General features: G+C 40.6%; 2 protein-coding genes across 2 annotated transcripts; one reads left to right on the top strand and one right to left on the bottom strand.

Moving 5' to 3' along the window:
- Positions 1 to 514: 514 nt before the first annotated feature.
- LOC139389939 (rho-related GTP-binding protein RhoF-like) lies at positions 515 to 2,902 on the top strand. Its single transcript, XM_071136976.1, has 5 exons — positions 515 to 649; positions 923 to 1,010; positions 1,352 to 1,461; positions 1,802 to 1,936; positions 2,403 to 2,902. The coding sequence occupies exons 1-5, from the start codon at positions 515 to 517 to the stop codon at positions 2,556 to 2,558; spliced, it is 624 nt and encodes a 207-aa protein (XP_070993077.1). The 3' UTR covers positions 2,559 to 2,902.
- A 101-nt stretch (positions 2,903 to 3,003) lies between these two features.
- Positions 3,004 to 17,622, bottom strand: LOC139389790 (calcium release-activated calcium channel protein 1-like). Its single transcript, XM_071136737.1, has 2 exons — positions 17,371 to 17,622; positions 3,004 to 5,890 (listed from the first exon to the last, which is right to left on the bottom strand). The coding sequence occupies exons 1-2, from the start codon at positions 17,482 to 17,484 to the stop codon at positions 5,333 to 5,335; spliced, it is 672 nt and encodes a 223-aa protein (XP_070992838.1). The 5' UTR covers positions 17,485 to 17,622; the 3' UTR covers positions 3,004 to 5,332.
- Positions 17,623 to 18,176: the final 554 nt, after the last annotated feature.

Genomic DNA, 18,176 nt, shown 5'->3' with positions numbered 1-18,176 from the left:
ATCCTTTAACATTTGATCCACTAGGTGACATAAATTCAATCTGTTTTGAAAGGGAGGAACAGTGCCAATTCTACCATATAGCCATAATGCTACTTGGCTGGTTTCCAGGACATAGATTAAGCGTTTCCATTTGTTCACTCTCCTGCTAACAGTTGATTTAGTTCTGCAACTAATGAATAAGAGATTGTCAGGTAGATAGGATAATCTTCTTTTTAATTAAATCTTTTCTGGCTTTTGTGTTCCTTGATGAGGTGTTGGTAATGTGTCCATTCAGGAAGGGGGGTTTCTTTTATAGGAGGGGTAGGTACTCAATCAAGAGGAGCCTCCTTAAAACCACTGGTAGAAGGTGACAATGGACCGGTAGTCCAGTGCTAGTAACTCACTAGGTTAAGCTAGTTTTCTTACTCAGTTTTTTTGTGCCATTTATTGTTATCTGAAGTGTCTGCCTCCATTATCTCCTTCAACAAGTGGAGGCTCTTTTGCCACATTTTCATCTAGCTTCTCAGAGAGAAGCATGCTACAGAACATGTCAGGGGTGAGCAGTGGGCATACCAGGAGGCGAGAGGAGTTTAAGGTTGTGATAGTAGGTGATGGTGGATGTGGGAAAACCTCCCTACTCCAGGTTTGCACTAAAGGAGACTTTCCAGAGGTAAGACAACTGACAAAGCCAGCTCATCAGCTGGCTGCTTCTCTTCTCTACACTTTTCAGGGAAAAGGCCATCTATTTACATTATTTATTCAGGTACTGTTATTACTCTGCATGTAGACAAATTACTGTGAGGAATGTAAGTGACAACACAATTTATATATGCACATGATGACAAAAAGAGCAAAGTTAAGTTCAACCTTTTTAGCTACCATCTCTGAAATAACATTTTTTTTTAAAACTGGACTTGAAACTCAATTTTTGTCTATCTTTCAGAAATATGTACCATCTGTGTTTGAAAAATGTGTCGCCAACGTGAGGTACAGAGGCGCTGAGTTTCGTCTGAACATCTACGATACTGCAGGTCAGGTCTTACATATCCATGCTTTTGAGAGCACCAGTGCACTAACACTTGGCTGAACAGGTATCCTGAGTCTTTAGTGGGCGTGTGGTGCTCATAAGTAGTCAGATCTACAGTATCTTAGAAATGCAGTAACAGACACGCTCTGGTTGTTAAAGAATCATCATAATGTACTTTAAGTGAGAGTGACTCAGGAGAGTCATAGTAGATTTTAAATCAAGATAAAGGAATAACAGATGAGGCTGGCATTGATTTAAGTAGCCAACTAGTTTTTATTTTATTATTAAATTTTTTGGCTATGCGATTTTCATGACAGATTAATAATACACATCCATCTATTTCAGGTCAAGAGGACTATGACCGATTACGCCCTCTGTCCTATCAGAGTGCCAACCTGATATTGATCTGCTATGATGTCACTTGCCCCTCAAGTTATGACAATTTGCTAATCAAGGTACTGCACTCTCTTCATACTTTACTGCTCTTCTGTCTGTTTCAGTCCACAGGAGGAAGAAACATTAACATACAGTGCCTTAAGTTTCATGACATCTACAACATAATTAATGTACCTGAAGATGGGTGACAATGTCAGCTGACAATCAGAAATATATTTGAATACTTGCTCAAGCAAGTATTTATCAGGTTCATGGTAAATTTGTTTTGCAAAGTAGATGCAGTCACCCTCACAGGGATTATTCTATGGACTGTACAAAGATCCCACTCACTATGCATGTATTTTCACTGCATGACATAGAATGTTTAGAATATCTAACTCTGTTTAGCATATCTTTCAGTGGTTCCCCGAGGTGCATCACTTCTGCCGTGGCGTGCCCATTATACTGGTAGGATGCAAAACAGACCTGCGGAAAGACAAGCTCTTGGCAAAGAAACTGTGGTCTTCAGGCGAGAACCCCATCACATACATCCAGGTAGAGATTTCCTACATAGCCTTATGTATAATTTATAGACATTGAATATACTGTATATCTGCCGTACAATTTACATATGTTATTAGTATTGGGTTTATTGAAAATGCAATACAAGTGGTTGAATTAGGGTGGTTTGTTGGGAAAGGTAGACTTTGATCAGAAGGGTTGAACCAAAAACACCTTCAAAAGATCAATAGCAGTGATGAGATTATGTTACTGACCGTAATGGCAATGCAAATCCCCACTCACCCCAAATCTGTGAGTGATAATCACAATTCTGAATCACCCTTTCTCCTGGACTAAATGTATTTATCTGACATTTTATTTTTGGCTAGTTTGTGTCAGGCAGGGAACCTTTTCATGTCATGCAATATATTCCATTTGAAATCAGAAACTCAATAGTTATGTAATGTCTTGTTGGCGCCTCTCAATTAAAAATATCACTTTTCTTTTTTCCTCTGAGCAGGGTGAAGAGACCAAAAGGAAGATCAACGCTGACCTCTACTTGGAGTGTTCAGCCAAATACAAGGAGAATGTGGAGGACATATTCAGAGAGGCTATCAAACGAGCCATTGCAGCAACAAGGAAGGCAAAATGGAAAGGATTCTGTGCCTTTCTGTGACCCAAGAGATAATGCTATCCCCCACCGTGAGCTCCTGATACAGTGCTCTAGCCCTATACTCTCAGGGAAAACACAGATGACTCCTCCCTACGACAAGTCCTCTTACACTTTTGATGCGTGTCCACTTCATTTTACTCTGTGCTAACCCCACTTCCTTTGTGTGGTTTTCCTTCCTGCTAACTCTTGACATATCTTCTAAATGTATTTCTTTAAAAGAAATGGACAATGCCTTCAAGTTATAGACCCACAAATAAGGAAATTCGGTCTTCAACAATTTGAGCAGACATGAGCAGGACATTGCAAATAATTGAAGGTACCATTGTTTTCCATATTGATTCATTCAAAAGAAGGTTGACTCTTAACAGTAATTCAAAGTACATCTCGTATAAGTATTTAAAAAAAATAAATAATAATAATATGAATAAATTAAGCAACATAAGATGGATTTTCTTATATTATTCTTTATTCAGTAGGCATAGGGTTGTTATGCATAACGATTGTCTAATAAAGAGGTCATATCAATCCAATCCTCTGCCCTTTGGAGTCTCACCACAATGTAACAAATTTACAGTATAAGACAATGATTTGGCACCAGACAATGCAGTGTAAACATAATTGTGTGGGGTTTCATAAGCCCCAGCCACTCAAAGACCTCTTACAAATATTGGCCTCAAATGGCATTTAAGGGGGATGTTACAATCATCATACAGTATACACAGTGTACAAAACATTAAGGACTCCTTCCTAATATTGAATAGCCCCCCCCCCCCTTTTGCCCTCAGAACAGCCTCAATTTGTTGGGGCATGGATTCTACAAGGTGTCGAAAGAGTTGCGGGTTGACTCCAATATTTCCCACAGTTGTGTCAAGTTGGCTGGATGTCCTTTGGTTGGTGGACCATACGAAAGAGAACACTTCACAATTGACTCATAAATAATAAAAACAGAAGATCATGTGCCATTATTTGATGAAAGTAAATATGTGCACTTGGATCACATTAAAAGGTCGAAGACAGATCTGAATATATTGCCTCCATAAAAATATATTTATTAATTTGCCCTCTAGTTTAGAAGAAGCTACTTGTGATTTGTCATAAATGCAAAACAAACAGCTTTACAATCTCTAAGAAAAGTACTTTACATTGAAGGTGGTATTCCAGCCTGACATGAGGAACTGGGAACCATATCCCAACCAACCTGTCTAATAATTACATAATGTAGAGGAAAAGCTTAAACAAATACACTACCGTTCAAAAGTTTGGGGTCACTTAGAAATGTCCTTGTTTTTGAAAGAAAAGCACATTTTTGGTCCGTTAAAATAACATTAAAAAGATCAGAAATACAGTGTAGTGTAGGCCAGCATCCCGGAGTCACCTCTTCGCAGTTGAGGCTGGTGTTTTGCGGGTACTATTTAATGAAGTTGCCAGTTGAGGACATCTGTTTCTCAAACTAGACACTAATGTATTTGTCCTCTTGCTCAGTTGTGCACCCACTCTTCTATTCTGATTAGACAATTTGCGCTGTTCTGTGATGGGAGTAGTACACAGCATTGTACAAGATCTTCAGTTCCTTGGCAATTTCTCACATGGAATAGCCTTCATTTCTCAGAATAAGAATAGACTGACGAGTATCAGAAGAAAGTTATTTGTTTCCGGCCATTTTGAGCCTGTAATCGAACCCACAACTGCTGATGCTCCAGATACTCAACTAGTCTACAGAAGGCCAGTTTTATTGCTTCTTTAATTAGCACAAGTGTTCAGCTGTGCTAACATAATTGCAAAAGGATTTTCTAATGATCAATTAGCCTTTTAAAATGATAAACTTGGATTAGCTAACACAATGTGCCATTGGAGATAATGGGCCTTTGTACGCCTATGTAGATATTCTATAAAAAATCTGACGTTTCCAAGTCATTTACAATGTCTACACTGTATTTCTGATTAATTTGATGTTCTATTTAAAATGGACAAATTAGCTTTTCTTTCATAAATAAGGACATTTCTAAGTGACCCCAAACTTTTGTACGGTAGTGTACATTTCAAATTCCACACTTGTATTTGTCTATGTAACAGTAGCGTGCTTAAAATACATTAACTCATCAAATGACCATCAGAGCAAATCTGATCAATTGTACTGACTTTGAAATGTTAAAATATGAGGTATATATTCCAGACGGACTAAAAATCTAAATTCTGCTTTTCCCTTGCACCAGCACTATTTCAGCAGTTATTACATTATGCTCTGACCAGTTTTCCTTTCATGGAAATTGGCCGGTTATCATTTTGTTAAATTAAAATCCAACTACTTCACAAAATTACAGTATGTTCGTCCCACACTTTGTGTTTCCCAGCCACCTTAGACAGAACTTAGTGTAGTTGTATGTGACATAACTACAAATATCATCTATGTAATGAAGATGTACAAAACATTTAAAAACCAATTTCACACAGATGCTCACTCACATTCAGCTATTCAGATCTGTTTCTGAAGCCATAAGACAATAGACATGCAGCAAAGTAAAAAAAAAAGTGGCTTGAGTCCAAACTCGAACAATACAAAGCAAATTCTTCTGACCTCTCCCCAACTATTTACACAAGTAGAAAAATGCCTAAAGCAAAGTCCAAATCCCAATACAAAACATCTGAAGAAATATGATATTACTATATAAAGTATCCTTTCTCATGGTGCTCATGCAAATAGATACAAAAAAAACAAGTCAATAATACATTTCTTACAGCTGTGTACTGCTCCAACTCCCTACTTGTGTGTGCTCCCGTTAGGGGAAGTCGACGGAGGCGGGTTGCAGGCTGGTTGTCTCCGCCCTGTAGTCCAGCTGGTTCTGCAGCCGGGTGATATTGGACAGCTCCTCCAGCTCCTGAAACTGACGGTCAGTTTTGTGACTCACTAGAGAGCGGTAGAAGTGCACAGCGAACACAATAAAAACCAGTCCAAACGGCACCATAATGGAGGTGGAGACAATTGCTGCCGCCCTTCCATAATTGTCGGTGCTATTTTTAGCAGTTGAGGGACTGAGGGGCAGGAACTTGACCCAGCACAGCAGAACCACCTCGGCCAGGAAGAGAAGGGTGCCGATGACAGTGGAGAAGGCCCAGGCCAGCTCAATGTAGCAGTGCATGCGCTCATGGGGCGACTCGTTGATCGAGTTCAAGTTGTGAACATTGCTGACGGCCTCCAGGTTTGGCAGGATGCAGGTGCTGATCATCAGGGCGAAAAGGTGCACTGCCACAAGGACAGTGGTGCAGGCGCTGAAGGCTATCAGCAGACCTTGGGGATACACATGATCTTGTTCCAGCTGCACCTCCACCATAGCCACCTGAAAGAGACACGATTTCACACGGTTATAGCTTGACTGAAAGAGCGACGTGCAAACAGGATGAGGAATCAAAACAATCTGAACAAAGACAATGATGTAATTTAAAGCTCAACCACTGCATGTGACAATTCCATGTTTCTCCTCTATAGAGAGGTTGCAGTTGTTACAAATCACGTAGCAACCACACAGGGCACCATGTTGGAAGACCAGTCAATCTGGTGGAACTTTGTTGCCCTGTGTCCCCCAATCGTCCACATGGCTGGCTGTGTTTTGCTACCACCGAAAAGCAATTCAGGAAGATTTCCCATTAGTTTTTTTTCCTAAGCACCCAGAATACAGAGGCAGTGGAAGAACCTATTCACTTTAGTAAATATATTTAGAAAATTATTAAAAAAATGTATATTATTAGCTAGTTAATTTATCATACTGAATAGCTAGCTAGCTAAGTGAATTAAATATCGCCACCCAGCTAGCTAGCTAAATTCGTATTAGCTAGCTATCTTGTAGCCAACCTTTGCCTTGACAGCTTTGCACACTCTTGGAATTCTCTCAACCAGCTTCACCTGGAATGCTTTTCCAACAGTCTTGAAGGAGTTCCCACATATGCTGAGGACTTGTTGGCTGCTTTTCATTCACTCCGCAGTCCAACTCATCCCAAACCATCTCAATTGGGTTGAGGTCGGGTGATTGTGGAGGCCAAGTCATCTGATGCAGCACTCCATCACTCTCCTTCTAGGTCAAATAGCCCTTACACAGCCTGGAGGTGTGTTTTGGGTCATTCATTTTTGGGAAAAACAAATTATTGTCCCACTAAACGCAATGGCATACGCGGGATGGCATATCGCTGCAGAATGTTGTGGTAGCCATGCTGGTTAAGTGTGCCTTGAATTCTAAATAAATCAGTGTCAACAGCAAAGCGTCACGTGGGAACCACACATGCAGAGATCATCAACTCACCTACTCTGCGTCTCACAAAGACACGGCGGTTGGAATCAAAAATGTCAAATTTGGACTCATCAGACTAAATGACACATTTTCACTGTTCTAATGTCCATTGCTTGTGTTCTTGGCCCAAGCAAGTCTCTTCTTATTATTGATGTCCTTTAGTAGTGGTTTCTTTTCTGCAATTCAACCATTAAGGCCTGCTTCACACAGTCTCCTCTGAACAGTTGATGTTGAGATGTCTTATTTAACTCTGAAGCATTTATTTGGGCTGCAGCAGAGGAAACTGGGTCTTCCTTTCCTGTTGAGGTCCTCATGAGAGCCAGTTTCATCATAGCTCTTGATGTTTTTTTGCGACTGCACTTGAAGAAACGTTCAAAGATTGACATTTTCCGGATTGACTGACTTCATGTCTTAAAGTAATTATGGACTGTCATCTCTTTGCTTATTTGAGCTGTTCTTGCCATAATATGGACTTAGCCCTATTTGGTAAAAGACTATCTTCTGTATACCACCCCTACACAACCGATTGGCTGAAATGCATTAAGGAAAGAAATTCCACAAATGACTCACCACCTGGTTTCGGTCTTATGTAGCAGAATTTGTTGTATTTTTTACATTGGATAAAAGTAGACTCAGAATTACAAAATGGTATTTTAGACATAGCATGCTTTTTGGAACAATGGGAAAGTAATTTTGCTTTGAATGTTGATACATTTGTTAACTCACTTTTGAGAAAAGGGCCCTTGAATGTTTTGGTACCTACTGAGAGCTCTCCTTTGTCTACGCCCATTCAGCATTGTTCACACCCTCTTAAGCAAGCTCCGCCCATCTCTTTAAGGATTCACAAGAGGTAATGTGCTAAACAGTGAGTAGTGTAGTAAAGATTAAGACTAAAAATGGTGGTAGCCTACAAGGAAAAATTCCAGGTAAACATTAAGTGTCCAGATAAAAATAGTTTAAATATTAGATGATGCTTACCCAGACACACTTGTCTGAATTGATGGGTCATGTGAAAGAAATGCTGTAACACCCAGCCACATCCTGGTGGAAAAAGTACTAAATTGTCATACTTTAGTAAAAGTATAAATCATTTCAAATTCCTTATATTAAACAAGATGGCACAATCTCTTTTTTTTTATAAAAAAAAAATGTTTATTGAAGGATAGCCAAGGGCACACTCCAAAATTGACAAACAAAGCATGTGTTTAGTGAGTCTGCCAGATCAGATGCCGTAGGGATGTTGTCTTGATAAGTGTGTGAATTGTACAATTTTCCTGTCAAAATATAACAAGTACTTTTGGGTGTCAGAGAAAATGTATGGAGTAAAAAGTACATTTTCTTTCTGAATGCAGTAAGTAAAAGTTGCCAAAAATATAAATAAGGTACAGATAGTAGTTTTACCTAACTACTTTTGGCCACTGCCCAAATGCCTTCACACCAGTACATTAGCATACTGTTACACATGCACTTATCACATAGTATCCCATACATAAGTGAAGGCCATGCAAACTGAGTTGAAACCTGAGTGAGGTGCACATGTACAGTACATAAACAGATGCATGCGCCATATTTATGTGGATGTGCCATGTGTGTGTGGTGGACACTTGATACCGCAACGATACGTGACCGTATGTCACAAAATCATGTTACGACTACATAACAATATTCATTTTTATATATACAGTTGAAGTCGGAAGTTTACACACTTAGGTTGGAGTCATTAAAACTCGTTTTTCAACCACACCACCAAAACTATAGTTTTGGCAAGTCGGTTAAGACATCTACTTTGTGCATGACACAATACATTTTTCCAACAATTGTTTACAGACTTATTCACTGTATCACAATTCCAGTGAGTCAGAAGTTTACATGCACAGTCAACTTAGTGTCTTTAAACCTCATTGGAAAATTCCAGAAAATTATGTCATGGCTTTAGGAGCTTCTGATCATTTGAGTCAATTGGAGGTGTACCTGTGGATGTATTTCAAGGCCTACCTTCAAACCAAGTGCCTCTTTGCTTGACATCATGGGAAAATCAGCCAAGAACTGAGAAAAAAACAATTGTAGACCTCCACAAGTCTGCTTCATCCTTGGGAGAAATGTCCAAAATCTTGAAGGTACCACATTCATCTACAAACAATAGTACACAAGTATAAACACCATGGGACCACGCAGCCTTCATACCGCTCAGGAAGGAGACGCGTTCTGTCTCTTAGAGATGAACACACTTGTGGGAAAAGTGCAAATCAATCCCAGAACAGCAAAGGACCTTGTGAAGATGCTGGATGAAACAGGTACAAAAGTATCTATATCCATAGTAAAACGAGCCCTATATCGACATAACCTGAAAGGCCGCTCAGCAAGGAAGAAGCCACTGCTCCAAAACCGCCATAAAAAAGCCAGACTACGGTTTGCAACTGCACATGGAGACAAACATCATACTTTTTGGAGAAATGTCCTCCGGTCTGATGAAACAAAAAAAGAACTGTTTGCCCATAATGACCATCGTTATGTTTGGAGGAAAAAGGGGAGGCTTGCAAGCCAAAGAACACCATCCCAAACGTGAAGCATGGGGGTGGTAGAATCATGTTGTGGGGGTCCTTTGCTGCAGGAGGGACCCCCACACACTTCACAAAATAGATGGTATCATGAGGAAAGGAAAATTATGTGGATATATTGAAGCAACATCAAGACATCAGTCAGGAAGTTTAAAGCTTGGGTTTTCCAAATGGGCATACTTCTAAAGTTGTGGAAAAATGGCCTAAGGACAACAAAGTCAAGGTATTGAGTGGCCATCACAAAGCACTGACCTCAATCCTATAGAAAAATTGTGGGCAGAACTGAAAAATCATGGGCGAGCAAGGAGGCCTTGCTCGCACTGCGCCCGGCCCGCCACAGGAGTCGCTAGTGCGCGATGAGACAAGGAGATCCCTACCGACAAATCCCTCCCTAACCCGGACGACGCTAGGCCAATTGTGCGTCGCCCCACAGACCTCCCGGTCGCGGCCGGTTACGGCAGAGCCTGGGCGCGAACCCAGGGACTCTGATGGCGCAGCTGGCGCTGCACAGCACCCTTCACCATGTATGTATAATTCTGACCCACTAGGAATGTGATGAAAGAAATAAAAGCTGAAAGAAATAAAAGCTGAAATAAAGCATTCTCTACTATTATTCTTAAATTTCACATTCTTAAAATAAAGTGATGATCCTAACTGACCTAAGACAGGACATTTTTACTAGGATTAAATGTCAGGAATTGTGAAACTGAGTTTAAAACGGCTAAGGTGTATGCAAACTTCCGACTTCAACTGTATATCAATATCAAAGTCTTGCTAAGTGGATGGGTCTCTACAGAAGGTATAAACGGTACAGCCAAATGGTTACTTGCATAGTAGCAATATCAGAAATAGATAGTCAAAAAAATATACAGTATGTACAAGAACAATATCAATAACGATATCAGTGATAGACAAGGTAGTTACACACATACAATCAGGGGTAAAGTGGTGGAGCAGCAGGATGACAAAAAAAATAGGAGCAACGTGTGTGTTAGGAGAGAGTCATGTGAATAGAGGCACTGCAGATAGTGCCGATGACTGGTCCGCCTGAATCACGCCATGAACAAGGGAATCTATAGTCGGAGAGCCTGTTTCTGTTCTGCCGTTGACTTTGGTGCAGGGCATGTGATGTCCATAGCCTCTTCGTCACAAAACTCCCTGATCTTCTCAAAAAGATAAGATTGTCTAGCTGTGTCCAGTCCAGGTGGTGCTTGTACAGGCAGACCTTCTATGGGAGGAAAGATGTCAGCGTTGCTGGTCGTGACAGTCATTGCTCTTTGGCGACAACACCAGGCTCCAGAGCATCGAAGCTGTAAAACAGGGAAATACTAAAAAAAAAAATAATAATAAAAAAAATCAGAGACATTACAACCCTTTACAACATCAATTCACCTCCCAAGAAGAATAACCTCATGCAATACAATGAAAATGACTTTCAGCTGAAGTGCTGGTACTGCTTGATCTGTGGCAGCGGCCTGAAGTACGGAGTCAGATGTTGCCAGCCATAGCTTTCCACCAGCACCGTACCGTCCTCCAGTCCAACCAGCTGTTGGATGTTGACCCGTCACAGTGCTGTCCTTCACAACACCAGCAATCTCAGACAAAGTGTTCACTGGTCTTTCTGAAGCCCTGCTTGATGAGGCCGAAGCACCAGTTAGTCGGGGGCAAACTTTGTGTGGCCCGTGATCAGGAAGTGAAGGTCCAGACTGTGATGGAGTTTGTGCATGGTCTGCCAGGCACAATTCCAGAGCACAAATGTGTTCTTGTTTTGGCCACTGCAGTTATCACAATTCAGGTCCACACGTGTTTCCCCAACTCTGTAGTTGGTGAAGAAATGGTGCATGTAGTTGATGACTGCGCTGCTGCCTTTGCTTGCTTGGGCCAGCTCTCTTTTTGATGGGAGGCATTAGACCATTCTCCTTGTGTGACTGGTGGAGGAGAGGCAGTCGTGTTCTACTTATGCTAAAAAACAAATTCCAGAAAAAAAATATTTTAGCATTATTCTACAATAGATGCGAAATGGCATTCTGATATATCACTACACACAGTTCATACACGTAATGTTAGCTAGATAGCCAGCCATCTAACATTAGCTGGCTAGCTAACAGCAAGCTTTAACTAGCAATACAAAACCGATTGTCATAGCTACCTAATGTTAACCAAATAGGTTCAATGTTAGCTAGCTAACATTAGGCTATAACTAGCAATGCGAAATGGCATTCTGGAGATCACACAATTCATACACATAAATTAATGTCTGCTAGCAAGCCAGCCAGCTAATGTTAGCTAGCTAAAAATTGAACTATAATCCCAATTCAGAGTAACATTACTAGCAAAACAAACCGATTGTCATAGCTAAAGTTAGGTTCTAGGTTCAATGTTAACATCAGCTAGCAAGCCAGCCATCAAACTCCAGCTGGCTAGCTAACAGCAAGCCTTAACTTGCAATAAAAACAACTGACAAAATTAGAAACGTATAATAGCTGAAACTGTAGCTAGATTCTTACCCATATACATGGATGAAAGCTTCATGGCAGCCTGCAACCCCTTTGATTAAATAAAAGACATCCTGTGTTTCCGTTTAGTTTGCACAGCTTGTTTGGCCCGTTGTGTTCCACGGATTTCAAAATTTGGTCAACTTCTTCCGTGACAACACTGTTGATCGCTGTTTCTTCCCCATCACCGTCATCAGAAGACTCTACAATGTCTTCAACTGAAAATGTTTTTACCTAACATCAGGGATTTCCTCATCGTCTGATTCATTTTCAGAGTCAGAATGGCACAATCGTCATCCAGAAAGTAGTCCATCACAATTTTTTCCCACTGACCTTTGTCGATAGCGCCTGATAGATTCAGGGCAGCAATGTTATTGAGAGCAGAAGCAACATATTTGCCGTTCTCCATTGCTAACGTTCTCTCTTTATAAAAAAAAACTGCAGTAGAAAGAATTATCTACGCATAACGAGCAGCTCATTTTATAGACAAGATGCTGCGCTGCTGAACAATCTGAAACTTCTCTCGGCATGTCCAGGCCACTCATTATCTCAGCCAATCATGGCTAGCGAGAAGGTTACTGTATTTTTCTTTGGCTAAACCAACTAGGCTGGTAATTTAACTTCTTTATTTGTATTTACAGATGGCATAAAAACTTGTGAACTTTCAGGTGCCTTTTAATAACATGTTCGAGAAGGCATTTCTGCCCAAAAAAACAACATTTTGATAAGAAAATATTTTTTACGTTCAAACAGCTCTCCTGTGAAGTCGTGACTTGCGACATACACCTAGTTTCCTGAAATTGGGTCACAAATGAACTTAAGGCACACCTGTTGATTGAAATCCATTCCGGGTGGCTACCTCATGAAGCTGGTTGAGAGAATGCCAAAAGTGTGCAAAGCTGTCATCAAGGCAAGGCACACAAAATGTTATAAAAGCACATTTTATTGGTCACATACACAAATTTAGCAGATGTTATTGCGGGTGTAGCGAAATACTTGTGTTCCTAGCTCCAACAGTGCAGTAGTATCTAACAATTCACAACAATACACAAATCTAAAAGTAAAATAATGGAATTAACAAATATATAAATATTAGATTGAGCAATGTTGGAGTGGCATTGACTAAAATACAGTATATTGTTATGAGATGTGTAAAGCAGTATGTAAACATTATTAAAGTGACTAGTGTTCCATTATTAAAGTAGCTGTCTATGTATATAAGGCAGCAGCCTCTAAGGTCCAGGGTTGCGTAACCGGGTGTTAGTCGGCTAGTGATGGCCATTTAAAAGTCGCCTTGAGATTGAAAAAAAGCTTCTGTCTCTCAGTCCCAGCTTTGATGCACCTGTACTGACCTCGCCTTCTGGAAGATAGAGGGGTGAACAGGCCGTGGCTCAGGTTGTTGATGTCGTTTTTGGCCTTTCTGTGACATTGGATGCTGTAGGTGTCATACAGGGCAGGTAGTTTGCCCTGTCTATACAAGGTCCCACAGTTGACAGTGCAAGTCAGAGCAAAAACCAAGCCATGAGGTCGAAGGAATTGTCCGTAGAGCTCCGAGACAGGATTGTGTTGAGGCACAGATCTGGGGAAAAGGTACCAAAACTTTTCTGCAGCATTGAAGGTCCCCAAGGACACAGTGGCCTCCATTTTTAAATGGAAGAAGTTTGGAACCACCAAAACTCTTACTAGAGCTGGCTGCATGGCCAAACTGAGCATTCAGGGGAGAAGGGCCTTGGTCAGGGAGGTGACCAAGAACCCGATGGTCACTGACAGAGCTCCAGAGTTCCTCTGTGGAGATGGTAGAATCTTCCAGAAGGACAACCATGTCTGCAGCACTCTACCAATTAGGCCTTTACGGTAGTGGCTAGACAGAAGCCACTCCTCAGTAAAAGGCACATTACAGACAACTTGGAGTTTGCCAAAAGGCACCTAAAGACTCTCAGACCATGAGAAACAAGATTCTCTGGCAAGCGTTCACATCTGGAGGAAACCTGGCACCATTCCTACGGTGAAGCATGGTGGTGGCAGCATCATGAGGTGGGGATGATTTTCAGCGGCAGGGACTGGGAGATTAGTCAGAATTTAGGGAAAAATGAACAGACCAAAGTACAGAGAAATTCTTGATGAAAACCTGCTCCAGAGCGCTCAGGACTTCAGACTGGGGTGAAGGTTCGCCTTCCAACAGGACAACAATCCTAAGCACACAGCCAAGACAACGCAGAAGTGGCTTCGGGACAAGTCTCTGAATGTCCTTGAGTGGCCCAGCCAGAGCCCGAACTTGAACATGATCAAACGGCTCTGGAGAGACCTGAAAATAGATGTGCAGTGACGCTCCCCATCCAACATGAGAGAGCTTGAGGGGATCTGCAGAGAAGAATGGGAGAAACTCCCCAAATACAGGTGTGCCAAGCTTGTAGCGTCATACCCATGAAGACCTGAGGCTGTAATCGCTGCCAAAGGTGCTTCAACAAAGTACTGACTAAAACAGGGGTGGGCAACTCCAGTGTCACAGTTTTGCCCCAGCTAACACATCTGACTCCAATAATCACCTAATCATGATCTTCAGTTTAGAATACATGCTACTATTTCTAAAAAACAGTTTTTACTTTGTCATTATGGGGTATTGTGTGTAGATTGAGGGGGGGGGGACAATGAATCAATTTTGGAATAAGGATGTATCGTAATAAAATGTGGAAAAAGTCAAGGGGTCTGAATACTTCCCGAATGCACTGTATTTATCATCATCATCATCGTTGTAAATTTTAAAAAAACTTGAAAGTCATTTGTAGCTAGCTAGCTAACAGCCATGGCATGGAAGAGGGTAAAAGGATTAACGGCACCAGCTGTCAGAGGGATAGAGAAGGCTACTCTGGATAGGGTATGTACTGTTGTAGGTGGACATTATGAAAAGATTCGAGTTCCAGTTCCTAGCGAGAGAAACTGGGGAAAGAGAGATATAGAAACATAACATTCAGTGCCGTCTTATTTGAGTATGATTAAGCCTGTTTCTTTGTGATGTTTTCTGTCGTCAGATAAAGCAAGCTGTGAAAACCTGTATGCAGATGAAGAGGTCCCAATGAATGTCCCAAGAGAATAAGGGTACATCCTTGTATACCATGTGTTGCGTGTAAATGTTGTAAATAAAGTTTCAAAAAAGTCAACAATTAATAAACCTATTACAATTGGAGCAGCCAACCCTTCTATTCCAGCCCAGCACTAATACACCTGATTCAACTTCTCAAACCAAATTAGTTGATAATCAAGTGTGCTTTTGCTGGGCTGGAATAGAAGTCTGCTCACCAAGGAGATTAGGGATCAGTGGTGTGAGGTTGGCTACCTCTGGTATTTACTTTTTTGTAAAGATGAAATTATGCTTTCATAAAAATAGCCTAGGTACTTGTTACTAAAATGTCTAAACCTTTACATACGAGTTAGCTTCCCCATACACTTTTTATTTCATATAGTCAAAGTATTGATTCTTCAAAGTGAAGTGTTTAAATGTAACTTAACTATTATACAAAATGAACTAGTGTCAGTGTTAATTAACCACAGATCACAATCCTGCAATAAAGAGGGGAAGGGAATCTGTCTCTGACTTGTCTGTGTTGCTGTGTTGTATTCTCAAATGAACATGACCTTTTTGATCAGTTGTAAGCACCCCAAATAGTTTTATTTGATTGATATCCAGAGAGAGTGACAGCCATGTGAACCCATTTTGCAGCTGATGATAATGGCTATGTCAATGCAGCCATAGGCCTACAGCAGTGTTTCCCAACTCCAGTCCTCGAGTACAACCCAACAGCACACATACCTGATTCGGACAAACATACTTGATTCAACTCATTGAGGGCCTGACGATTAGTTGACAAGTTGAATCGGGTGTGCTTGTTCAGGACATCAATAAAAAGGTGTACTTTTGGGGTTACTTGAGGACTGGAGTTGGGAACCACTGGACCATCAGTATGATGACATTAGCCTTATGGGCATTTGCAATGGCCCCTTGGCATTGTGCAACTGAAGCAGAGATTAGCTTATTCCAATGATGAAATGATCAGAGCAGCTCCTGTACTAACAGCTGTCTGAGTTCAGATGGGAAAAAGGTGTCTCTGCTTTTTGACAGTTCTTGAGTCTTATCTCCTTGGTGTTTCATGATCTGTAAAAATATTTTTTCACGTCGTCTTTCCGGCCTTGTTAGAGCAGCCAAATACTGCACAATAATTTACCATGGTGTTGAATTAAGTCGTTTTAGACACTGTTATCATGCAGCTTGGGGTAGACACTCGGCTGTTATTGTCAAAAGAACTGATGCAGTGGTCTTCCAAACATGGCCTCCAGGAGGCGTCGTACATCACCTAGCAACCCTATATTGGGTGCAGGACTGTACAGGAAGATGTAGCCTGGCCTAGCGTTTTTGACCAGCTTACAACTGGGTCCAACTTTCTGTTGGGTGAGCGACTGTCAGATATGCTGCAGTTTATTTGTGGTAGGTTAAGGTTTAGATATGACTCACTAATGCCATCCTTAATTTGCATCTGGCCTTGCATAGTGGTTTAACTTGCAGAAACACTTAAATGCACTCAACTATGCATATGCAAATCTATGCATCAAAATTGCAATGTAACCAGTTTCATACAGAAATACATTTAATTGTAGGCCTAATGCATATCGTTAAATATGTTTGCTGGTTATTTTCAATCAAAACAGTCTTGGTTTATCCAGCATTGTAGTCAAATACTGGTAGGATGCTGCAACCTGGACTCATGGGTAGACATAACATAGTAAACGTAAATCGAGGACGATCCAATTAATGTTACGTTTCATATGGTATGTATTAAAATTTGTGTCTGTCCATCATACATTTCGTATGATATCTCACAAATTACAATTAGTATAATATGTTATGAATTTGCAAACCTAAGATATGTTATTAATTCAAATGTGTTATGCTATGTTAGCCACCTGCCTAACGTTAGCCACAACAAATTGGAATAGGTGCTAATGTTAGTTAGGGTTAAGTTTAGGTGTTAAGTTAAAGGGTTAGCTAAAAAGGTTAGGGGACGGGTTAGTTAACATGCTAAGTAGTTGCAAAGTAGTAAGTAGTTCAAAAGTTCCTAATTGGCTAAAATGCTAAAGTTGTCCGTAATAAGATTTGAACTTGCGTTATACACCCACCCATCCAACAACCCTACTTTCATTTTTGCCTTAGGTAACCAGCTGTCTTATAACTATACCAAACATAACACATCATACGATTTTGAATGTCTACTATTTTACTTTGACTATATTACATCTAATCTGAGACCAGGCTGCAAATCATACTAATTGGAGTTTCTAGAATAAACGTTTACTATGTTACGTCGTCTATGAGACCGGGCTGGTAGGATAGTCTACCGGTAGGTGTAGTTTTAAGAAATAGTGCGTCATAACTACATTTTGTCAAAGTTGTCATCCGCTCCAATCCATATGACTGGGTCCTGGTACTCACCATTGCGAAACCCGACAGGAGAGCTGAAGTTCTGCTCGTAGCCTTCAGCTTTGCTCGACTCAAGTAAAGTTTTCTCCAAGACAGAGCTTGCAACGAATGCTCGTTCAAACTCATTGCTGGCTACTGGTAATAACTTTTCAAGCAGTCAACCTGTAGTTCTTCCAAGTTGAAGAGTCGATTAAAAATACACGCGCTGCGGACTCATGCGACTTGACATACAATTGTACTTCTAAACTAATTCAGGAAATGACACGATACTACCCACAATCCAATGCTGTTTCTATTTGCCTTCTTGCGGAAGTTGTAGTGCGCCTATGAACATTCCTTTGTGGGTTGTGTGTCTAGTCTAGATCTGTATGGGTGCATGTTTGAATAGCCCTCGTCAACTTCGTCTAAATAATGCAAACAATGTGTTAAATACAATGGGATGATTATATTTGTTTGTCCAGCCATAGTCTATAGAATTGCACAAATGTATAACATATATTTTCACTTCTTGCATTTCAGCCATAGAAGATTGACAAGATTCTAGTACCAGAATTCCATCTGCAACAGTTCGATGCATCTGTGACTTTGGACGTGTTGTAAACTGTCTCAATGTGCTATTGGCTTGGTCGTGTTCATTAGTGCACTTATTATTAATGTTTTATCCAATTACTGGATTTGATAGGAAACATGCTATTGAGCAGCCATCTTTGACTCCCACCTAGTGGAGGCCATATCCTATATTATGACAAATCAATGAAGCCTGAGCATGAAGGCTTAGAAATAATTTTGTAAGGACTGCTTTTTTTTCAAATACTTTT

The sequence above is a fragment of the Oncorhynchus clarkii genome, chromosome 30 (genome assembly GCF_045791955.1).
Source record: "Oncorhynchus clarkii lewisi isolate Uvic-CL-2024 chromosome 30, UVic_Ocla_1.0, whole genome shotgun sequence".
Classification (NCBI taxonomy): domain Eukaryota; kingdom Metazoa; phylum Chordata; class Actinopteri; order Salmoniformes; family Salmonidae; genus Oncorhynchus; species Oncorhynchus clarkii.
Note: the sequence above shows the minus strand (reverse complement) of the source record. Positions and strands in the feature narration are given on the sequence as shown.